Genomic DNA, 27,357 nt, shown 5'->3' with positions numbered 1-27,357 from the left:
AGGCATGTGGGATCTTAGCTCCCCGACCAGGGATTGAACCCGCACCCCCTGCATTGGAAGGAGAAGTCAATCCCTGGACCGCCAGGGAAGTCCTGTCAACAAATGGTTTTAAAAGGGAAGTGATGAAGTGATGTGATGGAAAGACTGTTTTAGTTAATGATGATCACGGGGACATTGGTGATCCACTGGGGTTAGTGGAAAACCCTTTATGGAGTTAGGAAGCAAGAGTTGAGTATCCAGAGTTACGAGGCAAGGGTTTCATTCCCAACATTGTCCTAATAAGTTATATGATTTGGGGTAACTTGCGTTATTTCTCCAAAATTCGGTTTCTCATCCATGAAATAGAAATAATGTCTATGTCATTTATTTATTTTGAGGTTAAATGTCATAATGTCAATGAAGGCAGTAAACTCTACTTTGTTCTAAAAATACTGATTTTAGAAAGAACTTAGGGTGCAAAGATATAAGTATTGTTCATAATTGCTCATTTGTCCTTTCAAACAATATAATCGTGGACATGCTAGAAAGAGAAATAATAATGGCGTACTTTAGTTAACCGAAACTTCATTTTAGGAATATATTTGGGTTTTGTTCATTGCTTGTTTTTAGAGTTGGTTTGTTCTTAATTTTAAAATATTTTGTCCTCACCCTATTAGTGGTAACATTAAAAGATCAATGAGATAAGGCTTCTTGTGATGACCATTTTATGGTTGAGATAGAGTGAAAGCTCTAAGTCATTTTGCTAAGTAGGTTTTGGAACCAGAATTCAAATCAAGGTGAAGAGCACACACTTAACCATTATCCCACCAAGTCTTGGCCTCCTGTATTTATTCTTCATATTTCAATATATAAGAAAACTTTCTATGACAGCATTTTCAAAACATTTTATTTGTAATTAAAATGTATTTTATTTCCATTATCCAGAGAAAAAGCCTCAGCACAAATAAGAAAAAGCAGATCCCCTTGAACGTAAGAGACAGATAAATGCCTGCTCACTGTGATTCTGTCATCTGGAAGTCTGTGTCATCACGTTCTGTTTTTCGACATCCCTTTTGCTGTAGCTTCTTTGCTATAGAGTGTGCTTTTAAATATTGTCCAAGGAAATTATGTCGCGTGTTTGACTTCTTCCTTAAGGAATCCTCGAGATTGCCACACTTTAGGACAAATCACTTTTGACTTTAAACTAGTATTCATAAAATTTTATTATTCACACTGACAGGTGATGCCCAAAAAACCAAACCAAACAAAACAGATGTACTTATCGAATAAAATGGGGTTAAGTACCATCAAAATCAAGTGATTTTTTTTTTCCCTTTGGTGACACAAACCCTCAGTCCAAGACACGGTTTTATTTTCTGTGTGGTGCAGGGTAATGTGAAAAGAGAAATATGCAGGCCTAAATTGAAGGAAACCGTGGTCTTAATGGAATCATGATAGAAATCGTTCCAGAATGCTACATCCTTCCAGAAAAAATAACCCTGTAATATCAGCAACTTCAGAGTCAGCATGGGTTACCTGCTCCACAGAGCAGGGCCTGTGTCATGTTTGTTACAGATCTGCCTGAGGCTTAGCCCAACATGAGCACGTGACCTTTCAAAACATTTTTTTAATTCATTAATCAATGTTCTTTGCCTGAATTTTGCTGGTTTTTCTTCTTTAACCTACTATTTATATCCTTTTTTAAGTTGGCCGATCCCTGTGCCAGTGAAAATGAGAATTGCAAGCATAAAAGTTCTATCTAATAATTAACAAAATGGTCTTTTGGCCCAGATACCATTACCAAAGTTCAAGAATGATATTTTAAAATGTCACCCTTTTGGGTGACAAGACAATTATAACAATCATTGCAATTCTTAATGTGTGACTTCACATTTTTAAAAAGTACTGTAATACGTCTTCTCTTTCAATCATCTATACAGCTCTAAAAATTCCATACTTATTTATTCACGTGAATGTATTTGAAACCAAGTATAACTAAAGAAAGAGCAAAATCTTTCACCAAATTTCCAAAGTATCTATCCAATGTTCTTATAATAATATTTTCCTAATTTAATGTTTTCCTACAGTAACATTTTCTATAACTTTTAATATTTCTAATTGTAAACAAGGTGGATTCCCACACATACATGAATCAGTGGTTTCCAAACTGGAGTGGACCTGTCCTGTGAAAGTAGAAATGCCCTAGCCCCAACCTTTGATTTAACTTTGAGTTTTTATTGAGTTAATTAGTTGGAGAAATAATCATTTCATTATACAAATTATCTGATCTTTTATTCTTTCTTTTTCTATTCAAGTGCTCTTAATTGCCTGATATTTTATTAAAATGGAACAGAAGGGGAATATTTTTATTTGTTTAATATTTATTTTATATCTCATACTTATTTAATATTCTTTTGTAAAGTTATAAAACCTTTCAAATATAGAAGTTTTGAAAGAATAACACAAAATGGCCTTGGTTCTTGCACTCTTCCTTATTCTTGAAAGATATCCTTTGTTAATTCTTTGAGCAAGGTCCTGTGATGGGTATATTTGTTATGGGTTGAATGGTGTACCCCAGAAGAAGAACCCTAACCCCCAATACCTCAGAAAGTGACCTGATTTGGAAATAGGATCTTTGCAGATGTAACCCAGTTAAGATGAGGTCATCACTGTGGACCCTAATCCCATATGACTGGTGTCCTTATAAAAAGGGGAAATGTGGACACAGGCAGACACATACAGAGGAAAGCTGATGTGAAGATAAACACACAGGGAGAATGCCATGGGAAGCCAGAGGATTGGAGTGATGCACCTACAAGCCAGGGAACACCCGGGGCTACCGGAAGCTGGGAAAGAGGCACAGAACTGTTTTTCCCAAGCATCTTCAGAGAGAGAGTATGACACTGCTGACACCGTGAGTCCAGACTTCTGGCCTCTGGGACTGTAAGACAGTAAAATTCTTCGTTTTAAGCCAGTAGGTTTGTGGTACTTGCTTTTGGCAGCTTTAGGAAACTAACACAGTATTCTTAGTCAAAAACGTTTCTACTCATTTGGAACGTCTCTGCCCCAACTCTTGAATGATAGGTTAGGTAAATATCTTTTAAAATTAATTTTCTTCCAGAATTTTGCATATATTATCCAATTGTCTTTAGTCCTCTACTGTTGGTCTCTGCAGTGTCACTACAATGTGTCCACATGTGGATTGTTTTACTTTGTCCTGCCCAGAATTTCTGCTCCCTTAGTCTGAGAGTTTGTGTCTTCCAGCAAGTCTGGGAAATTAGTGGCTGTTGTCTCTTTAGGTAATGTTTATTCTCCCTTCCTCTCTACCTCTACTTCTGAAAATTTTATAAGATATATGTTAGACCTTCTCTTCCATGTCTTTTCAAATCACTTTTTCCATTTCTTTTTTCTCTGTGTTATAGTTTAGGAAATTTCCTCAGATCTGTCTTCCAACTCATTGGTTCTCCACTGAGAGGGTCTCGTCTGTATAACACATCTTTGGAATTTTTAATTTCAACTAGTATATTTTTTTCCATCAAGAGAAATAAAATTTAAATCAGAGGCTAGATAGAGAAAGAGAAGTTTCTTGTTATTTCCCCTCTATTGGTGGGAAGATTTTTTTGGTCTAGTCTATCTCTTTTAGACTAGTCTTGAATATCCTAGATTTATGCAAGAGACTTTCTTTCAACATTCTATACCTAATGGGCCCAAGGCCTCATCTCCTGACTGGTCATTGAAATTCAAAATTTTAGATTAATAAGATTGATCATTTCTTCTCCCCTCTCCCAGGCAGCCAGAGCCTTGGTTTACCCACTCCCTGTATGGTTTACAATTTCCTCTTCATTTCTGATTCCCAGGGAGATCCCTTTCTTTCTTGAATGTTTATCTAATGCATCTAAAAGGCTTTAGCTAACATCTCATTTAAAATTTCCAGATATTTATAGAACATAATCTGAAAACGATATATGCCTTTGACTTCTGATTCTGGCAGGATGGTAGAGTAAGATAATCTAAACATTTAATTTAGTTTATCATCCTGCCAGAACCAAAAGTCGAGAGGCATATTTTTTGGAATGTTTCTTCCCAAAGATCCTAGCCTCATTTCTGTTAATGAATACAATCTACAAAGAAGGCAATGTTTCTATTTGAGAGAATTCCAAGATTAATGTCAAAAGATACATAGGTTCCAAATGTCTCTACCAAGGAATTATTCAATATCTTCAAGCAAGATGAGACTAAGTTTAGACTCCATAACAATTTAATACGATTCTTACAGTAACTCAAATAAAGGAGTTGTTATTACCTCATTTTACATGAGGGGACTGAAGCTAAAATTAGTCAGTTCATCGTATTTGAACATCTCCATCTTACAATACAGGAAAATGGACGTTAAAGTGTGGAAATACTGGGGACAAAATTCAAATGATAGTATCAGAAGTAAGACCGTGGATGTTTGGAGGGCTATTACCTTGGGCTTACCAATATATCTGCTGCCTCACTTAGAGGCTTATCAAACCCTATAAGCAAACTTTTCACCTTAACCTTCGATTGTTTGCCTACTGGTCCAGCTTGATACCAAAGAGAAGCCACCTTTGATGCTATAACATTGTACCCTCATTCCAAGCTCCATTAACAATGTAACCTTACAGACGTATAATGCAGACATTTCCTCAGCAGACTCAGTGCTTCTCCTGTAATGGCCCTTTCATTTGGGCCATACCTTCTCTGTCCCTCCTGTCTGTGTAGGAATAGATGACCATCTCTCCTCGATTAACATTGGTAAGATGTCCTGCACTCTCAAACAACAATATGAAGCCAACTTCTCCTGTTCATGGAGAAATGACCCTGTCTTAGGCTTGTATATGAAAAGAAATGATGTAAATATCTTAGATGCCCCTATATCAGTTACATACACAAGCACATTTGTGTGTTTTTGTATGTGTATTCCTACTATTGAAAAATGACATTTCTTTAAACCTTGCTGTTATAACTGTCAGTCTCCCACAAACTGCTAGCAGAGTGACCTGGCAGGCAGAATTGTGTGGTTAGTGGAAAGGTTTGCTAGAACCCAGTGGAATGAACAGAACTTTGAGCCACAGCCTTTTTATTCTGAAACCAAACAGCCTCAGATGACTTCTCTTTCCTGTCAAGTTCTAGAGTGCTTTTCTTGTTTTTGTCTTTGTCCTGAATTTTTGTACTTTTCTTACATACACTGAATGTGAAACACCCTAGTAGATTTCTCTGGGGATCCAGGATTTTGCTAGGTGATACCAAGGGATGGATATAATTCAGTGACATTTTGTCAGGCTGTTAAAGAATACATTTTCCTTGGCTGTGGCAGGAAGTAATTATTTTGGTTTGTTTGCTTCTGACACAGGGAAAGAAAATTTGGGGTTGTTATTTCAGCTCTTCCAAGATACTTTTTGTTCTGTTTGGCAGGAAGGGGAAAATGCATTTCAATGTTGGAGGAACGACCGGCCTCTGCTTTCCCCTAGGGACTTGATGCGCTTTTCAACACTGTGAACATTTTTTGGCAACATCCGTCTCTTAGGGGTTTTGCTCCCTGTCCCTGAAGACATTCTTGATACACCTCTTTGTCCTCTAATCCCTCCTGACATTTAACCTGTAGCACTCTCTGTTAGGATTATTCATCAGCATGCATGGAATATGCTCAAAGCAAACATAGCAATACATGTGGCTTCTGCACTCAAGAGTTCGCACCTCTATTGGGGGAGCTGGGGATGGGCATCTAAACCAATAATAACAATAAAAAGAACATTTTAGGGCTTCCCTGGTGGCGCAGTGGTTGAGAATTTGCCTGCCAATGCAGGGGACACGGGTTCGAGCCCTGGTCTGGGAGGTTCCCACATGCTGCGGAGCAACTGGGCCCGTGAGCCACAACTACTGAGCCTGCGCATCTGGAGCCTGTGCTCCGCAACAAGAGAGGCCGCGATAGTGAGAGGCCCGTGCACCGCGATGAAGAGTGGCCCCCGCTCGCCGCAACTAGAGAAAGCCCTAGCATAGAAACGAAGACCCAACATAGCAATCAATCAATCAATCAATAAAAATAAATAAATTTTAAAAAAGAACATTTTAGAGTGCTTTTCAATGTAAAACAGCTATTTATGCAGATGGCTCTAGATAGCAAGCTCTTCGAATGGTATATTTGGTAACCTAGCTCCAAGATTTAAAATGGTAGCTACTCAATTAAAATGTACCAAAAGAATGTAGTTGCCCATTAAGTACAGATTAGAACTTTTTTAAAATTATTAACTAAAATCTTAGCTAGCACCACATTCCTGAAATTGTTCTGATATAAGTAGTGAAAACCAAGATCTTATGTCAGGGGCTGAATTACATCTGCTGTCTTCGTGTCACTTGTCCTCAAAGTCTGGTTCTATGGGGACAGTGGGCTCCCCCAGGGGGTAAATCCTCTCCATACCCACCCCTGACTAACGCCTCTCACATGAGTCTCACACATGTTAACAGGGCTTTTGGGATCATTTGTTAGAGAAGAAATTGTTAACCACCATTGTTCTCAAGCAAAGGTTAATTCAAAAGTTGTTCAAGATATAAGCATTCATCATATATATTAAAATGAAAGTCCCCTGGTAAGCATTTATGGGCTTCCCCATCAAAGAGACAGAATAATTATAACAATAATAATCACAGAAGCTTCTGAATTCTTACTATGTATTGACAGTGTGTATTTCCACAATCATCTCAGTCATTTTTTGTAATGCTTCTGATAGGCAGATATTTTTATTCCCATTTCACAGATGAGCCAACTGAGGCTTGGTTCCTCAGTGAGTCTTGTCAGCCCGGGAGCCTTGTGTTATCTACACTGATTCTTACAATGTTTGTCTTATTCCTTCAAATATAGTGTAGAAAGCAATTCTATATTTTCAAACAGTCCATTCTCATGCCTGGCATCTAACGCACCAGCACACAGTAAAGGTTCTGGGACTAACCCTGCCCCTTCCTTTCTTCTCCTTGGGCTGGAGTTCCCTGTCTTCGTCAGTCCGGTGCTGATGCCCCAGAGAAAGCTAAGCTTATCCTCTCTCCTTCCAAAGGTGACTTGAAGATCTTGGACCCCCGCTTCTCATCCCTGCATCCAGGAACACTCTCTAATCTTACCTCCCCCTTTCTCTCTCGCCCAGCACTGTCCCATCCAGATGCCCTTTGCTTGGTAAACACATTCCCCTATATCCATAATCTATTTTCTGAACAACCTCCAACATTTCTTCTTACCTAAATCTGGGTTCTCACCTAAAATCAGTGTCCCTGGCTGCCTACAAATGTATATACATACCGCACATAAAATACACACGTTAGTGACCTCTTGTCATGTAAATCCTGAAAAGGTGAAGAACTATACCAAGGATCCACAGTAATGATCTTGATAAAGAAGGATGGCATTCCATTTTACACAGGACTAAGGGTGTCCATGTACCGGCCACAACACAGTGCTTGGCCCATACTGAGTGCTTACTGGGTATTTGCTGAATGAATGAATGAAATCCTTTCTGTTTACTACACAAAGCTGAGTACCTAAAACCATCTCTAGAGGTGAAAAGCTGGACAGATAGGAGCAGATAGTGGTACGTGTGCAAAAAGACCAGCTTACCACATAAAGGCTTTCGTGGAAATACAGCCCCACATCATAAAAATTTCCATCATGCCTCAGTGGGTGTGTTCTGGTCTTCAGCTGCTCCGTTGGGCACCACGGCAAGACACGGCCACCTGGTCGACCAAGCAGGGACACTTTGAGGAAGTAGGAGCCTTGGGGAGCCTTGTTCTTGAGACCCCTTATGCATTTCATCTGTATTTGAAGAGGCTGAGGTGACCGACTCTGCTCAACCCAAAGAAAAGACAGGTTTCTTGAATTTCTTGAATGATGCAGGAACTGGGGGAAACCACACAATTAGCCACAGCGCGCTTCTCAGGGAGGGAAAAATAGACAATTATTTTTACTCAACCTGTAATTGTCAGGTATTAGCCGTGATAACAGAGGAGGACACACGACATGTAATTAGGGGGTCAAAAGGCAAGCCTACCGATTATGCGAGGGAAAGTTGAGCCAGTTTTTAAGTGTGGTATGTTAATGATCTGTGACATCAGAAACCATTCATCTATTATAATAAGATAGAATGAACAGGAAACCAACACTTCTAAAAACCACACAGTGGGCCTCTTAAGATACCTGGGCTGGGTGAACATGGGCAGTAAGCTTGAAAGGTGACAGCCCTTACCTCTCATACTAATCACAGACCATGGGCCCCACTGATTAGTGATGTGCAAAACAGGTCAGACAAACACCTCACCTGATCAAATACTTGTATTTAATTTGAACGTGAGGTCACCTTGCCCCACAGGCTTCAAGTGAGATTCAAAAAATAAAGAAAGAAGAGCAGTTCTATGTGCTTTAACCTAAAACTTGGCATAAATTGCATGTAACTGAAGTATATGACTGAAGATTATTTTACAGGACATTTGAATTTCTTTGCTTACCTTCAGCTGGGACAAATAGGCCATTCATTTCTGGTAAATGCTGAAAAGTTGGTACAAATTGATAAGGTTTTTAGTGGACCATTGTTTCAGAATACACAAAAATTAAACTGGGATTATTAATAACTCAAATGTCAGAAAGTCATGTTTTCCACCCTAATAGTCTTCAGAATAATTTGACCTTGAAAAATTCTCTATTACATCATGCTTTAAGCAAAATTAATGTCATTTTTGGAATCAGGTTACTCTCCTAACTACCTGTGTTGGTAGCACCACCCGTTAATCTGCAGTTAACAGTAAGCCCTTTTTAATCCTGCCTAGACTTTATTTTGTGAGAGATAATATATATTTCCATATAGACAGTATGCTTCTGGAATCAAATCACAGTTAAACCAACAGTGAAAGTTGCTAAACTTCTTTTGTTTTTTCATACAACTCAGACTTAAACACTAATCAGAATAACAATTACTTTTTGGTTTAATTAGAAAATCTTAGTTAACAATAGAGACTTAACCTTAGTATTTTGATTTCCAAAAATATTTTAAAAATTAACACCATGTGAATAAACAGGACAATCTCTTTAAACCTCAAGGCAGGATTACTGATGCAGGCAGACTGAGTTATTAAACACATTCTAAATTAAATGCCTCTATGAATTTATACTGAGATATACTGTGATAGTTTTGCATGCCAAATGTGACATTTTGTATTTTAGATTCATCTTCTGCAGTAATTTTGGAAATGTCATACAAACAAAGGTTTTGTCATTTACCAATGGAATTACTATGCATGGCCCCTCAGCCATCTCTTTGCTGGCTCTTGTCGTTGTTTCCAGTCAGCAAGCCATAAAAAATCTTTATCTCTCTGAAACACAGCAATTTGGAAGATAATCGAATGGTGACTAGGGGGCAGAAAGGCCAGTCTGAGGAATTATACCACAATCTCTCCTGCATTTACAGCCTTCCTCAGAGCAAGTGTCAGCCAAGTAGGGAGAGGAGATAGAAGATTCATCAAATCTCAAGCCTTGTCTCATTTGCATGGTGTCAAGTCTGCCTCATTGTCTAGTGAGAACCCAGCCTGGTACCATGGACACCGTTTTGAGGAATTCCAGTGGCTTCGTGATGGAGCGTTTTAGCTGTTCTATTTTAACCTAGAATTCTCAAAATTAGTTACTAAGACCTGCTAGAACTCTGTTTCTCTAAAGGGTCCTATGGGAAGAAAAGCACAACAGGAAAGTGAGTGGATGAAATTGATCTTAGATTTAACTTATTACATCAGAGGAAAAAAGTCTCAAGAGCCTCACCTTCCAGCACGGCCAAGGCCATGCTGCTCCCTTTGATTGGTGGGTTACTTCTGTGAGGATACCAAGCTTGGCTCCGCTGCCTTCTTTACAAACATTTAGGTCTGCAATTACTGGTTGACTTGGAGCTCTGCAGCAGGTATAGGAAGAGGGAAGATATTAGGAAGAGAAATTGATAATGCGGGATAATAAAAAGGTTTGCCTTTGGTACCACTGCACAATCTGATGTTTCCCTTAAATGTTTTCTCAGAATAACTGGGAGTTAGAGAAACACATCACAGATGCTGCAGTGGATTCAAGTTGGGAGGCGAGTAGTTTTTGAAATGAGACCCTATAAAGTATGACTCACTATATGAGCTACTGATCTCCCAACAATTAAAATATGACTTGTTTCAGAAATCACCAGAAGATCAAATATTTGATAAAATATGTTACCACTTCATTTTCTACCACTGCCCTTTCAATCTTATAAATTGTTGGAGAAACTATGGGGAAAATTATTTAAATAGATGAATAGCTGATATGACATAACCATTTTCTTTTTTTTTAAATGCAATGTCCAGAGATCAAGATCTATTTCTACCCTCAGAAAGTTCCCCAGGCTTTTTCCTCCTATTAACATTTACTAACGTGATCTGAGGTTCTTCTTTATCGACTCTTTTTTCTTTCTTTTTTTTTTCCTTTTTTTTTTAGGTTTACAAGTCTTAACAGCCAGCATTCCCCTGCTTTCCAAAGAAGGATCTTGTATTTCACTTCTCCTGACTTAAGCTTAGTTCCAGCAGGGCCATCTGTGACAACGACAGTCCCCCCACCAGAGGACTGGTCTTTCTGGATCTCACAGCTGATTTAGTTTCCTGGGATAGAAATGATTCTCTTTAATTTAGGTAGAGCTACATTGACACAAGAGTTCATTAGGACACACATTTGCTGGCAATTCAATCTCAAATTAAATACACTTTGTTGTAAATTTCATTACTTTTAAACTACTGTATCTATTGTCTGTAATGGCCCTATTATACTGTTATGAAGGTAAAACGATTTCATTAGTAAACCTCAAACATGTTATGTAAACCACAGTGTGATGTTTTCCTCAGTTTCTTTCTTTGTTCCCTTGGCAAGAAATGTAAGGCACTCATGAAATATCCTAAAAACTTAATCTAAATAATTAGATGCTGAATTCATGATAATCATCCTAAGAGGAAAATAAAAATAGCCTTCTCATTTGTAATTCCATTTCTTTGTAATTAGAGGTTTTCTAAAAATACCTTCCCTAGTTAAAAAGGAATGCAATGCACGTCAAAAGGTCAATACACAGCTTCAACATGACACCAGGTACCTAGAGATAAGTCTAGTGATTTGCGTCCCCTTGGAGCCATCATAGTCTAGACCAGGAGCCAAACTAGACGTCAGCTCACTTTTGAATTGGACTTGTGGCATAGTATTCTTTTTTCTCCTTGTATACAGCACTTATTAATTTTGTAATTATATTAATATATGTGTATGTTTGTGCACTATATAAAATCTAATTTTATAAAAATCCCCCCACCAAAGTCATCCATTAGTCCACATCCCAGAGATAAACAGTGGCAAAATACTGAGGTCTATTCTTCACAGCTGGGTAGCTAGACACATTTTTTTTCCCTTACAAAATGAGGCTGATGCTGTAAATATTTTGTAACCTGTATTTTCCACTTTGTGTAGTATACATATTTTCCATGAGATTAGTCTTTTTCTAAGTACAAATTTTTAGCAATGTCTTAGTATTTAATTTTAAGTGTCTACCATAATTTATTGAAATAATCCCTTGTTGTTGGATATTTAGGTTAGTTCCAATTTTCACGACTGTAAGTTAGCCTATAATTAGCTCTCTCTCATGTATAATGTGGCATCAACCTCCCTGGCCATTATGGGATAAAGTCCTATCACTAGAAATGTTGGACAATAGCCAGGACATGGAAGCAACCTAAGTGTCCATCGACAGATGAATGGATAAAGAAGATGTGGCACATATATACAATGGAATATTACTCAGCCATAAAAAGAAATGAAATTGAGTTATTTGTAGGGAGGTGGATGGAACTAGAGTCTTTCATACAGAGCGAAGTAAGTCAGAAAGAGAAAAACAAATACCGTATGCAAATACATATATATGGAATCTAAAAAAAAAAAAAAAAAGGTTCTGAAGAACCTAGGGACAGGACAGGAATAAAGACGCAGACGTAGAGAATGGACTTGAGGACACAGGGACGGGGAAGGGTAAGCTGGGATGAAGTGAGAGAGTGGCACGGACATATATACACTACCAAATGTAAACTAGATAGCTAGTGGGAAGCAGCCGCATAGCACAGGGAGATCAGCTCGGTGCTTTGTGACCACCTAGAGGGGTGGGATAGGGAGGGTGGGAGGGAGACACAAGAGAGAGGGGATATGGGGATATATGTATGCATATAGCTGATTCACTTTGTTATAAAGCAGAAACTAACACACCATTGTAAAGCAATTATGCTCCCATAAAGATGTAAAAAAAGAAAAAAGAAAAAAAAGAAATGTTGGGTTTGGGAGACATGTTAGTCTATACCTTATGGAGCACTGAAAGGACAGCTCAGCAACATATAATCCTGCTCACACAGCGTATTTTCTCAGGTACTGAATAGTATGCACAGACAAGTCTCACTCCAGATGATACTGTATTTTCACTGCTAGTAGGATTAGCAGTTAAGTAGAATGGCGATGAATAAGCAGCACTGATGTATAACGAGGTTTCTCAACCTCTGCACCGTTGACATTTTGCACCATGTAATTCTTTGTTCCGGGGGCTGCCCGGTGCAGAATAGAATGTTTCGCAAGATCCCCGGCCTCTGCCCACTAGATGCCGTTAACAGCTTCCTCCCTAGGTCCGGTCATGACAATCAGAACTGTCTCCAGTCACTGCTAAATGTCCCCTGGGGGCAAAATTGATCCCTGCTGTGAACCACTGATGTACGGTATTAACTCATATTTATTTAGTGCTTAGCATGCTCAAAGCACTCTTTGAAATACATTATATTTATCATCTCATTTAACCCTTAAAATAATCCACCAAGGTATTATTATTCTTGCTTAATTGATGAAAAGCTGATGCTGAGTGAAGTTGAACACCTTGTTCGAGGTCACATAGTCAAAAAGGGCGAAGCCTAAGATTCAAAGTGAGACCATCGGCTTGAGAAACTCCTCTGAACCTACACCGACCACGCCTGCATCTCCTGTACTGCGATGGAGGGCAGAAACTGCCACATCCCAGTCGTAGAAGTTCCTACACTGGATCAAGGATTTGGATATTCTCTGAGAGATATAAAGCCCCATACCCAAGCTATCCTATATAAATGAAAAGGCACAGATAAATCCCAGGAGGAAATGGGGTCATGGGTATCACAAACCTGAACCTTCGGGGTGAATCAAACTAAGGGGTGCCTGTCACCTATAATTAACCCATATTTAATCCATCACAAAACAAACAAACAAACAAATAAAATGCATTAAATGTACCATGAAGGGAACGTACTTCTCAAATGTTTTGTCAGTCTTTAAACATGACATAGGAAGGTATTCACTGAGTCCTTCCCCTTCAAATTTCGAATCCTGCATAAAAGAAAACAGAGATGAAAAAAAAATATTCAGAATACACTTGAAACATCTATGTAAAAGTTGGCTTTTCTAAGACTAGGGTATGCTGACTCTTAAAAGGTTAAGGTTCTAAAAAAAAAAAAGGTTAAGGTTCCAAATAAGATCATGGGGGTTATACCATTAGTAGCCACCTTATCATGGAATCTGAATTTTCTCACTCCACTTAGTTACTTTTTTGGCCAAGAAGGTAGAGAGAATAGTAAACGATATGAAAAAAAGGAGAAATGCCTTGTGGATACCAACACAGCTTTCTTTGTCTTAGCAAGAATATTTCTTGCAAAGAATATTCTTGCTCTCTCTCTCTCTCTCTCTCTCTCTCTGTCTCTCACACACACACACACACACCCTATAATAGTACAGTTTAACCAAATGGAAATGGATATATGGCTGGATGTGTAGGATGATAGCGATGTTAATAATAATTATGATCATATAATTTATCATCCAATCTGGGACATTTGGGGAGTTAAGGGGAAATTTTAATTATTCTAGGACAACAGGCATAATCCAGCACTATCCCTTGCAAACTATAATATATAGTAATCCTATTAAAACATTCCTCCAGATGTTCTGAAAGGGTATCATACAGGCAAATATCAACATATTTAGTGAAAGTGAATGATAAGAGAATGAGAGAGAGAGAGAGGAGAACTGATAATGGAAGCTGCAGCCCTTTATAACCTAATCTTGGAAATGACATACCATCACTTCTACTGTATGCTATTGGTCATACAGATCAATTCTGGTACAATTGTGGGAGGGAATTACAAAAAGATGTGAGTAAGAGGGGGCTGGAATCATGAGTCCATAGTAATTATGAAATCCAGACAAATGTTGGAAGTTCCCTGATTAAGTCTCAAGATCTGGGAGTAATTCTCTGTGGCTCTCAGCTGTGTCCTCTGGATTCTTGGTTCCATCTTCTGGATCTTCCTTCCTTTTTCCATGAAAGGTAGCACAAGTTTGCAGCTAAGTAGTTTTCCCACCCTGCTTCCTGTCAGTAGAATTTTAGAGTCCAGAGGCCTCTTTTTATTTTGTCCTCTCTCTGTTCTTTTCAATCAAAGCAGGTGATTTCTCTGCTCATGCAATTCCATTTAAGACTTTGTAAGTCTTTCATGACTCTTAGTGGATTCTACTGCATTAGACAAAAGCCAAACACACAGATCTCTTCAGGAGAAGACCTTCTCTACCACAGGCTTCCACTGACAGGATGAGGGGCCATAATCTTAAGTCCCCCAGAAATCCTGTTGCTTCATTCGGAGGAACCATAAGGCACACCCTTGATCCTTTTAGAATGCCTTTTGTCCGAGTGAATACTATTCTGAGGCATCACCTCTGACATTTCTGAAGTCTTAACAAAAGTTTTGACTGTCACATTCTTAGTTTCATCCTTGAGCCATATTTTCCTGGCATTTGATCTTTGCATGGAAGACATTTCTTCATTTTATCACCGCCTACCATCTTGCAAGGCTGAGAATTTCTAAAAAAAATCACGTCCTGACTCATTTGGTTTAACAATCCTTCCTTTAGTTGATCTCTCTCCCCTCACATTTTAAAATAAGCAGCAAGGACAAACCAGGTGGCACTGACAATCCTCTGGTTGGAAATCTCCTGAGCTGGACCACCGATTTCATTAGGTACTTTTTCTATTTTCCACACAACTACAGGCAACAGTGTTGCTAAAGTCTCTGACACTCTGTAATAAAAATTTCCCTTCCTCCAGTTTCCAATAAGCCTTCACCTCGCATCCTTCTCAAAGGTCATGAGGTTTGTAGTAGCATCTTATTCAAGGTCCTTTAGCCTCTCTTCACTCCACTCAAAGTCCATCCACTGGACTTTGTTTGTTTCAGTGCACTCTCACGCTTTAAGTTTTGTTACAGCAACACTCCACTTCCAGGTGCCAAAGTATGTATTAGTTACTTATTGCTCCATAACAAAATATCTAAAACTTAGCAGCTAAAAACGACAAACATTTACTATTTCACACAACTTCTGAGGCTCAGAAGCCCAGAAGCCATTTAGTAGGGTTTTCCTGGTGCAGGGTCTCTCATGATACTGCAATCAAGCTTTCAGCTGGGTCTGCCATTGTCTCAGGGGTCAGCTGAGGCTGGAGAATCTGTCCCTAAGCTCAGTCACATGTGTGTTGGGAGGTCTCGGTTTCTTGCTAACTGTTGGTCAGAGGCTTCACACGTATCCATGAAAAGGTACAGGAAATTCGAAAGATTGCAACATATTGGTATAGAGGAGAAAAATTTGCCAGGGTCATATGCCAGCAATAGATGTCGTGTTATATATTGTGTTTGGCTTGGATAAAAAAATTTCTTAATGCAACTCTGCCACGAGGGCTTCTAAAACAGGTATATGAGATCCAATAAAATAATAGACATTTTCAAGTTTATTACATACTAATTCAAGTGGGAGTTCATAAAAGCAATGCTAATCTACACTTATTGAGCACTTATACCATTCTAAGTAATGTACTTTATTCAGTCTCTCATTCTACAAGTATTTGTTGTGGGTTTGCTTTATGCCAGACACTGTGCTAGAAGCCAGGAATACAGTGGTAAACACACACACACACACTCGAATACTATATCTGACATTATAAAAGCTTGTATCTGATAGATATAATAAATAGAAAACAGGGGCTTCCCTGGTGGCGCAGTGGTTGAGAGTCCGCCTGCCAATGCAGGGGACACGGGTTCGAGCCCTGGTCTGGGAAGATCCCACATGCCGCGGAGCAACTAAGCCCGTGAGCCACAGCTGCTGAGCCTGTGCCCTAGAGCCCACAAGCCACAACTACTGAGGCCTGCACGCTCTAGAGCCCATGCTCTGCAACAGGAGAAGCCACCACAATGAGAAGCCCGCGCACCGCAACGAAGACCTAACGCAGCCAATAAATAAATAAATAAATAAATAAATAAAATTGTTAAAAAAAAATAAAAAATAAAAATAAATAGAAAACAAACGAGAAATGAATAAAACAATGGCAAGTATGGTAAGCACAATGGAGGAAACAATCCAAGGGATAACATAAAGAATAGTTTTAGGGGACACAGTCATAGGAAGGTGGTCATGGAGACAGTGATTTTTAAAATGAGATCTGAGAGGGAGGGAAATAATTTAGTCATGCAGAGATTAGGAGAAATTGATCATTGCAGGCAGAGAGACCAGCATGTGCAAAGGTCCTGAGGTAGGACATGGTTTTGGTATTTTAAAAATACTGAAAGCAAACCCCAAGTCTACAGTTGCTCCTAGGAATGAACCTACCTAAGGAGACAAAAGACCTGTATGCAGAAAACTATAAGACACTGATGAAAGAAATTAAAGATGATACAAACAGATGGAGAGATATACCATGTTCTTGGATTGGAAGAATCAACATTGTGAAAATGACTCTACTACCCAAAGCAATCTACAGATTCAATGCAATCCCTATCAAACTACCAATGCATTTTTCACAGAACTAGAACAAAAAATTTCACAATTTGTATGGAAACACAAAAGATCCCGAATAGCCAAAGCAATCTTGAGAAAGAAAAACAGAGCTGGAGGAATCAGGCTCCTGGACTTCAGACTATACTACAAAGCTACAGTTATCAAGACAGTATGATACTGGCACAAAAACAGAAATATAGATCAATGGAACCAGATAGAAAGCCCAGAGATAAACCCACACACATATGGTTACCTTATTTTTGATAAAGGAAGCAAGAATATACAATGGAGAACAGACAGCCTCTTCAATAAGTGCTTCTGGGAAAACTAGACAGCTACATGTAAAAGAATGAAATTAGAACACTCCTAACACCATACACAAAAATAAACTCAAAATGGATTAAAGACCTAAATGTAAGGCCAGACATTATCAAACTCTTAGAGGAAAACATAGGCAGAACACTCTATAACATAAATCACAGCAAGATTCTTTTTGACCCACCTCCTAGAGAAATGGGAATGAAAACAAAAATAAACAAATGGGACCTAATGAAACTAAAAGCTTTTGCACAGCAAAGGAAAACATAAACAAGACGAAAAGACAACCCTCAGAATGGGAGAAAATATTTGCAAGTGTAGCAACTGACAAAGGATTAATCTCCAAAATTTACAAGCAGCTCATGCAACTCAATATCAAAAAAACAAACAACCCAATCCAAAAATGAGCAGGAGACCTAAACAGACGTTTCTCCAAAGAAGATATACAGATTACCAACAAACTCATGAAAAAATGCTCAACATTACTAATCATTAGAGAAATGCAAATCAAAACTACAATGAGGTTTCACCTCACACCAGTCAGAATGGCCATCATCAAAAATATCTACATACAATAAATGCTGGAGAGGGTGTGGAGAAAAGGGAACCCTCTTGCACTGTTGGTGGGAATGTAAATTGATACAGTCACTATGGAGAACAGTATGGAGGTTCCTTAAAAAACTAAAAATAGAACTACCATACAACCCAACAATCCCACTACTGGGCATATACCCAGAGAAAACCATAATTCAGAAAGAGTCATGTACCACAATGTTCATTGCAGCACTATATACAATAGCCAGGACGTGGAAGCAACCTAAGTGTCCATCGACAGATGAATGGATAAAGAAGATGTGGCACATATATACAATGGAATATTACTCAGCCATAAAAAGAAACGAAATTGAGTTATTTGTAGGGATGTGGATGGACCTAGAGACTGTCATACAGAGTGAAGTAAGTCAGAAAGAGAAAAACAAATACCGTATGCTAAAACATATATATGGAAACTAAAAAAATAAAAAAAGATGGTTCTGAAGAACCTAAGGGCAGGACAGGAATAAAGATGCAGACGTAGAGAATGGACTTGAGGACATGGGGTGGGGAAAGGGTAAGCTGGGATGAAGTGAGAGAGTGGCATGGACATATATACACTACCAAATGTAAAATAGATAGCTAGTGGGAAGCAGCCACATAGCACAGGGAGATCAGCTCGGTGCTTTGTGTCCACCTAGAGGGGTGGGATAGGGAGGGTGGGAGGGAGACGTAAGAGGGAGGGGATATGGGGATATATGTACTCATATAGCTGATTCACTTTGTTATACAGCAGAAACTAATACAACATTGTAAAGCAATTATACTCCAGTAAAGATGTTAAAAAAAAAAAAAGTGAATGGACAAAATACTGTGATATAGCCATACAATGGAATATTTTTCTGCAATAAAAAGGAATAAACTATCAAAAAAAAAAAATATGGAAAGAAGATCCCCGTGACTTAAGTACAACTACCAGAAGAGGATATTGGGAAACTGGATTAGAAACATAGGCAGGAACAAAATCCTGCTAAACCTAGAGGTAATGCTAACAAATCTACATGTGATATGCAACTGGGAAGCCAGTAAAGGGTTTAAGCAAATGAGTGATATTGTCTGATTTACATATAACATGATGAAATTTTGAAAATATTAAATGCATGTTTATGTATTCCTCTCTCCTATAACTCATGTTTCTCAGCAAAACTCAGCTGTTGTAGCTCCGATAATTGGGGAGGGAAAATGCCTCCTCAGTGTGGAAGGCATTAGAAAGAAGTCATAATTTAAAAGCAAGAGGAAGAGGGGAACCTCCTCCCCTTTTCCTCCCAGTGAACTGTGAACTGGAAAGGAGGTAAAAGTGAGAGAAGCAGGCAGTCGAGTGTACGTGTGTCATGGCTTTCTCTCTCCTCAACACTTCCTCTCCAAGGTAGAAATTCTGCAGGAGATGAAGGAGTGCGAGATAGTTTGAGAAGAAATTCAGAAACAGATAGGTTATGCCGGGTTTCCAATTAAAACTGAGAAGAGACCACGTTCCATAATATCCCACGTGCCAACATGGCGGGTGTGATGTTACTGCGTCAGCGTAAAAGAGGTGCTTTGTTGTCTTTAAGCACAGAGAAAGCCCAAGTTTAAGGTCTGTATCAGTGAGGCTCCTGGTAGAAACAAATATACTCTCAAAATGAGATGATTTGAAGGGGAAAGATTTATTTACAAGGGCATTATTACAATGCTGTGGATTCAGAGACAGGCTGTTACCACCACTAGGCTTGAAGGGATGAGAAGACAGGGAAGTCATCACACCCTGCAAAGAGGGAATCATGTAGAGTCACTTATTTTGTGTATAACAGTGACCCTGGGTGGAGGGAGAGATAGAGCCAGCTCAATGCAGCCTTAACTTCACAGGGAGAGAGGAACTAGTCATGGGACTTCTATCTTCCCTTCCTCCTATCCCTTAGCAAGACTTCCCATTGACGGAAAGCAACCGGAAGCCAGAGGGCACAGGAGCCCTCACATTTCAACCTCGTGTGGCAGAGAACACCACGGATTTAGGCTAGTAAGCTTACCAAGGAGCAAAGGGTACCTGGAGAACAAGCAATAGAGTGAACCACTCAACGAAGCTATAAAGTTTCACTGATGAATTGGATGAGGAAGACATCAGAGACTCTGACCGCTACCAGCAAGAGGATGGAACTTAGGTGATGAGAATTAACAAAGCCACTGAAAGACACTTTTAAGCCCTTTTGTATGCATCATGTCATTTAATCCTTACAATAGTTTTATGATGCATACACTAATAGTGTCATACTTATTTTACAGATGGGCAAATTGAGGCTTAGAGATCTCAATGCACTTGCCCAAGCTTACAGTATGTGGTGGAGACTGGAGCAGGCTCTCTGTGGTTCCAAAGCTCAATTCTTAACCTGTGTAACTGGTCCTTCGTACCGTCAGATTGCCTTCCTGGAGGGTACATGCACAGAGTGACATTATTTTCAATCACTTGACCCCATATATTTTATTTTCTGTTACTAGCTCATGAAAACAATTAAGGTTTAGATCAATGGATCTATACGGTCCTTTGGAAATAAATAGAAAGGGCTAAACAGCAAAACTTTATTAAATCTTACAAAATTTCCCTCTGCACCAACCATTTTTCAAAAAAGATCAAACAGAGCGAATGTGGTTTGCAAAGAGAATGTACTCCCTCATAAAGCCAGCTATTTTCAGATCTTCTCAGGTACTTGAGAAGCATCAATTATTTATTAACAGTGAACTAATTAAAATTTCTCTCTCCATTAAAGGAGATTTTATCACAAATTTTATTATGTAACAATTATTTCATGCAGCTTTAGTCATATTTCATCACTTATACAAAAATAATTCTTCTTTTGTATAAAATTTACTTTGGAATATTTCACAACCCAGACTTTCCGCCATATCCTATTAGTCTGAATAAGTGATGGTTTGCTACAACTGGGGATTACACGGGGAACAATTTGACAAAAATTATCAGTTTGATAAATGAAAAATTGAGATAGCAATGTTTTACTTATTTGCATAACAATCCAAACAAAATTCAAAAAATCTCTAACTAGCTATCACTAAATAATTTAAGTATTGATTTTCCAGAATTATCTCTTTAGATATCCCTACCCCAGACAACCTTTTCTAACAGAAGTATGAAAAAAAAAAAAAATGATTCAAGAAGGGCAAGATTTTTCTAGATCTTTGTTTCTTCAAAAAAACAAAACAGGATAGTCACTCCATATGCTGCTGGATTTTCCATAAATATGTAGACATCCTTGAAAACTATTTCTGGTTCCTTAATTCTTTTTTTTTTTGATGAGTAATAAAAGTCACCAAAGAACCAGTTTGATTCTGCAAACTGGGTAGATGCCTACTTTTCATTTTATCTACTACTGAATTCTGTACTTGAGTGTTAATATTCAAACTATGGTCTTGCCTGTGAAAGTGGCTAGTGTAAGGAAGAGGGGAGAAATGAAAGACATAATTAAATTTTAGCCAATATTTATTGAGTGTGTATAACATGCTTGACACTAATCTAAGACTTTATAAGTAAGAATCCACTGAATCCTCACATTAACTATTTCAAGTAGATACTACTATTATCCCCACTTTACAAGTGAGAAAATTCAGTAACAGCAAGGTTAGATCAAGCCTAGAGAATTGGCCTCTAGAACATATGCTCCCAATCCCTACACTAGTGAATTCTGAGATTTATAGTGTGTGATTATATTTTAGATGATTTGAATTAACTCTATTTATTCAAAAAGAGTGGTTAGTAGGCAAACATACCATATGGCAAATCATTGCCACACTGCAATTACATATTTAGAAATTACAACAATCTAAGTCTATATGGAAAATCATCTCTACACTGGAATTCTATATATCAAATTTAGAAAACCTCAGTCAATATCAAACAATAATATTAAAATAGCCTTTAAATTCAATGTCAAGTCTTCAGATTTCTTCTAAAAACTAAAAATTTTCCTGAGCCATACCAACAAGCAATATAAGCAAATACATTTAAGTAAAATCTTGCATGAAAATGTATGACATTCTACATTTCTATGTAGAAATGCTTTATCTAGTGATTTGACTATTTTAATTTTCAGTTTAAGTACACAGGTACCAGCAACTTTGACACTTGTCAATCTTAAACATATACAACAAGAATATGCATCCATGATATAACTAATAATTCTACTAGGATGATTGAAAATGTAAATATGTCACTGAAAAAAAAAACCCAAGGTTTAAAATTATTGGTAAAACTAGAATTATTCTTAGAAGGGCAAAACCTTATTAAAACAATTCACTTTAAATATATCATCTATATTACATGATTAACAGCATTCATAAAGTGACTTAGATTGAAGAATTACCCTGATAAGCATCAAGGTGAATAATATGCAATAATGTCTTGAAAACACTTAAATAGTTTTATCTCACCACATGAAATCCATAAGAATGTTCAGGTACTTTAAACTCTATATTATTTTTCTCAAATACCAGAGTGAGAAGTGAAGACACACTATGGTCAATGAAGAATCCCCCCAAATTCCTTCTCCATATATAGATCATGCCTGAGGGGCTTAACACACAGTGATGTCAAATTCCTTCAACATATTAGCAACACAGTTATTTTGGGTTTTTTTGACTTTCTCTGTGATTTTAAAAGACAGAAAACATCAAAAACTCTAAGATGAAATAAAATGTAAAAAATCTGTAGTCCCCAATGCTAGAAATGAAGATCATGTTCAAGTTTTCATCATGAACAATGAAAGTTATCTTTAATTTGCTGTTTCATTCTCCACTCCCTTTTACTCAGAGTGCTTGGGAATCACATTAGGACCTTATAAGAATGGGTTTTCTATTAATATGTAGTGGAAGGTAGAAAAAAAGACACGGGTTGAGGAAGTATGCAATATGATTCTAAGAAACATAAAATGAATATAAAACAAGTATTTGGGATGAGCCGGAGTAGAGAAGGTATAAGACCTAAGGAATCATGAGTACACCACTTTATAAATTCATGAAAGATTCCGTAAGTGACAAATTCCTTGAATTCATTTAATTTTAAACAATTTTTAATGACTGCTTTATTGAGATACACCTAAGAGCTGAGAGGAAAAAATATGTTTCTGGTGTTGAATACAAAATCGTGCTTTGTGCCTCTCAACTAGAGGAAAGTAGCTACCATTGACCTAATACCATTAAAATTGTTTCTACAGGTTTCTTGCCGTTTTTTTGTAGACAGTGTATTTTAGAGTAACAAAACACCACAGTTGGTCAAGGGAAGCTGTATCTTATGGAAGAATGACACCTAATAGATTTAGATTAAATGGTATAATAAAGCCATAATTTTGCAATCCTTAATAAAATTATTGCTACAGGCAAGGATTACCAATTGACATAATAACCTTAAAAAGTGAATGGTTGGGAGTTCCCTGGTGGCCTAGTAGTTAGGATTCTGGGCTTTCATTGCCATGGCCTGGGTTCAGTCCCTGGTCGGGGAACTGAGATCCCGCAAGCTGCACGGCATGGCAAACAAATAAATAAATAAATAGTGAATGGTTGATGAGGAAGTGGATATTGTTTGATACCAAAAGTAATATGACACAGATTAATTTTTTTTGTCTCAAGGGGGAAGCAATAGATGACTCAAGCTACCATCACCCTAATCTAATGATCAATTTTAGCATCGTAAATGGCAACAGATATTGTTCATATCTTGATGTAACAAAGTATGGAACACACAGTACTGTCTCTGATGTATTCCAACCAAAGATATTTATCTTGAATCTAATCATCCTTTTTAGGTCAATTTTCATATTATTGGAGGTACAGGGAATAAGAGAACAGGTTAACGTCACCAGGAGGAGACAATGGGACAAATTTGTCTACAGAATGTCTATGGTGCACCTGACCCAGTCAATGTCAGGTTTTGACTTACAGAAAACCAGATGCAATGTACGGTCCTGATTGGGTCCTGGTTTAGACAAACACGTAGTAAAGGACATTTTGGGAACAGCAGGTGAAATTTAAGTATAGACTGAATATTAGATAAAATTAAGGAACTTCTATAAACTTTATTAGCTATGTTGTTGATTTTGGCTATGTTCTTATTTTTTAATGGCATAATGAAGGTTAAATTTTTCTAACCAACACTGCATGCCTCTTACAAAACTAACACAGTCATTCATGAACTCCCCCTCTACTGAGGTGTGTCCACTGAGATGTCCAGTCATTTCTTATAATGAAGCTGCCAACAGAAAATGGCCTTTGGTAAGGGACTGGTACCCACAGTGCCCTGCTTCACTGGGTACTGCTAGAACTAGTCAGGGGAATTGGAACCATGAGAAGAAGTTTACATATTTTACTTCTGACTTAATCTTTTAAAATATTAAAAAATGAGTTTGAGGTTGTCAGTGTGGAATGTTGGGTCAAGGAGTCCCAAACAACATAACTTCATGATTATTATCCTAAATTCAGCATCTTTAAGCGTAATTCCTTAAAGGCATAATTCCTGTTTTTTCTATTTCTCTAAAATAGTCCTGCTTCATTAGTTCTCTTTATTGATCTGATCCAAGAGAGGACAAATATAGCTGGAAAACCTGTTAGCCCAGTTAAGAACATGTTTTCAAAATACAAATTTCAAGAGGGAAGGATTAGACACCAGAGTCTCCTATGCATGCTCTCTGTTTGAACCTTCTTCATAGATATTCTCTACCTGTGAAAGAAAAAGTTAAACAGAAGTAAAATAATTATCATAGTGGTCAGTGTAATTCTTTAAAAGCTGTTCATCATCTTAGCAAATTTGTTATATCTGTGAAGCCTTACTGAACAGTAAAATAGGATGGAGTCATAGCTAATAATTTTTTTTTATCCTAAACTAAAATATATATATATATCAGATTCAGTGCCTCAGGCTCTTTTCAGAAAACCTGAAAGCTTGTAATACATCTTTTACATTATATATATACATATATGTTAAAGTTGGAAAGGATTTTAAATATGAATTATTCACTTCATTGTGTAAATTTTCTTCTTTCATAGTCACAAAATCTCAAAGTTGATGATGTGAATTTTAGCCCACACAAATTACCTTAGGGATATTGGAGCTAAGAAGACGTAGCAGCAAGAGGAAGCAAAATACATTTTAGATATCAAAAAACCATTTACTAGGTGGTTTTTTCACTACCAAAAAATATATTTTCTGAAATGAAGCTACTCAATAAAAAGGAGAAATGAGTGTTTTGGGAAGCTTGTTTTAATATTTACAAATTTATAATTTTCTCTGCTGGAATTATATTTGTGGGGATTTTCAAGCATATGGGTTCTTTTTTTAAAATTTTATTTATTTTATTTTTGGCTGCGTTGGGTCTTCGTTGCTGTGCGCGGGCTTTCTCTAGTTGTGGTGAGCAGGGGTTACTCTTTGTTGCGGTTAGTGGGCTTCTCCTTGTGGTGGCTTCTCTTGTTGCGGAGCACGGGCTCTAGGCACATGGGCTTCAGTAGCTGTGGCACATGGGCTCAGTAGTTGTGGCTCGCAGGCTCTAGAGCACAGGCTCAGTAGTTGTGGCTCACGGGCTCAGTTGCTCCGCGGCATGTGGGAACTTCCCGGACCAGGGCTCGAACCCGTGTCCCCTGCATTAGCAGGCAGATTCCCAACCACTGAGCCACCAGGGAAGCCCCAAACATATGGGTTCTTTTTTTGACACTATATCTGTCTCTCCCTTTGTGTTGAGGTCATTCATCTTAAGGCTTCCTTAATATTGTGTACTACTTTCATTAACAATTCTTTCAGGAAGGAGCTTGATATTCACTGAGGATGAGCGGGCTGTTAGTTCAACTTGGATGGCATGTTTACTGAGGGTTTTATCACAGAAAAGGAGAATCATTGGGAAGCTTCAAGTATGGAGAGATTTTAAGTGAAATAATAGAACTAAAACATGGAACAAGATGAACAGAGGAGTGAAAACAGATTATTTGAAATCATAGATGGAGATGATTTCTAAATTATATTATAGAACCAGGTAAAATCTTAAAAGGACCCTCTGGCATCTACACCAAATAAATGAGAATCACTTTTAACAATGGTGACATATTTTATACATAAATACACACAAACACACATACATGCTCTGGTCTTTCAGTGTCTTCATTTCACACAAAATGACTTTTACATTTTAGGTACTTGGTAAATGTTTCTTCTGTAATGTTAACATATATTTCTGAGTCCCTATTACATAGACAATACAAGAAAAAACCCTTGTCTGCAAGAAAATTGTGACTAAGTGTGCAATAAAATACATTTAATCTGCAGCATAGGATTAAGTGATGAATGAGTAAAAAGAAGTCAACAGATAAAATGGGGAATTCCTGACTGGAATTGTTATTATATGGATAATGAATACTGGATTGTTATTATATGATTTAATAGCTAATATTTTTATTATTTTAATGCCATTTATTGGATCGGGCTCTTTAATTACACACAATAGTTGTGGCAACATTATTTGATAAGAATTATTATCCCCATTTTACTGAAAATTGGTAACCTGAGAGCTTAATTGAGTTGTCTGAGACCACATGTCATAAGATTTAGAGTCTATTTGAATCCATTATTCTCTGACTGTGAAACACAAGTTCATCACTACGCCATGATATTTCTCTCAAAAAATAATTACCTCAGCAGGAAACACCTACAAAAAGCTATTTAAGGTTTTTGACTGAGGAAATGAAATGCTCATCGTTACACCTTAAACACTAATTCTGGAATGGATTGGCGCAAAGACAGAACAGAGGCAGGGAGAGCTGCTAAGATTTTGTTAAAGTAGTTCATGCTTGATACCTGTTACCTGGTAGGCATTCAACTCCCTTAGAAAGAGACATTTTGTTAACATTTGCACTGTTAATATTTACACTGTTCAGCAATAAAACATTTTTACATTTAAAAGCACTGTAGTTATGCTGCAATTTACTTTCCTTTAATCACCTTGGGGGGGAAAAACTGAAAAGATCAGATATTTACATATCTCTCTTTTGGTTAAGATTTTTAGAAAAACAGTATCTTCTGAGGTTATTTCAGGGGGATTCCAAACTGCCTATGCATGTGCTTCAGATCGCAATCCACACCCTTCCTCTGCCACCCGCCCCACCCTTTCTCATTCTTAAAATTCTTGCTTCTGCATTTCTAATTCCCATCAGCCATCACCCAGTCCTTCAACAATTATATATTAATGACAAAAATGACAATAATCTAAATCACTCAAAATGTTTATAGGTAGTGATGATCATTACACATGCTAAAAGAAGTAAAATGGCATTTTCAGGGAGAAAGAAGAAAGTGAAGGTCAGGAATAGGCACGTGACCCACAGGAAAGCTGAAAAGCTACTTTAATGACAAAGTGGAAGTACATATCTTCAGTCCTTAGAGAAAATTGGAAGATGAGTATTATCGTTCCTGGACGGTGAGTGTACGGAGCCCTTGTGCCAGGGAAATTGAAGCCATCCCCACCGCCAGGCTGGACAAGTGATCCAGGATGGAGCCCATTAGCATGATCTCAGGTTGTAGCCCAGTGAGGAGCTCACGGATT

The 27,357-nt window shown here is 37.8% G+C and overlaps 1 protein-coding gene across 1 annotated transcript in view; it reads right to left on the bottom strand.

The window, feature by feature from the left end:
• The window catches only part of LOC103007135 (uncharacterized), a 243,392-nt gene that overhangs the window by 133,937 nt on the left and 82,098 nt on the right, over window positions 1-27,357 (bottom strand). Inside the window, 3 exon segments of the mRNA XM_057555781.1 lie at window positions 7,607-7,831; window positions 9,791-9,917; window positions 13,329-13,405. Coding sequence (XP_057411764.1) covers window positions 7,607-7,831; window positions 9,791-9,917; window positions 13,329-13,405 — 429 coding nt within the window.

The sequence above is a fragment of the Balaenoptera acutorostrata genome, chromosome 10 (assembly GCF_949987535.1).
Source record: "Balaenoptera acutorostrata chromosome 10, mBalAcu1.1, whole genome shotgun sequence".
NCBI lineage: Eukaryota > Metazoa > Chordata > Mammalia > Artiodactyla > Balaenopteridae > Balaenoptera > Balaenoptera acutorostrata.
This window is presented reverse-complemented; position numbering and strand designations above follow the sequence as displayed.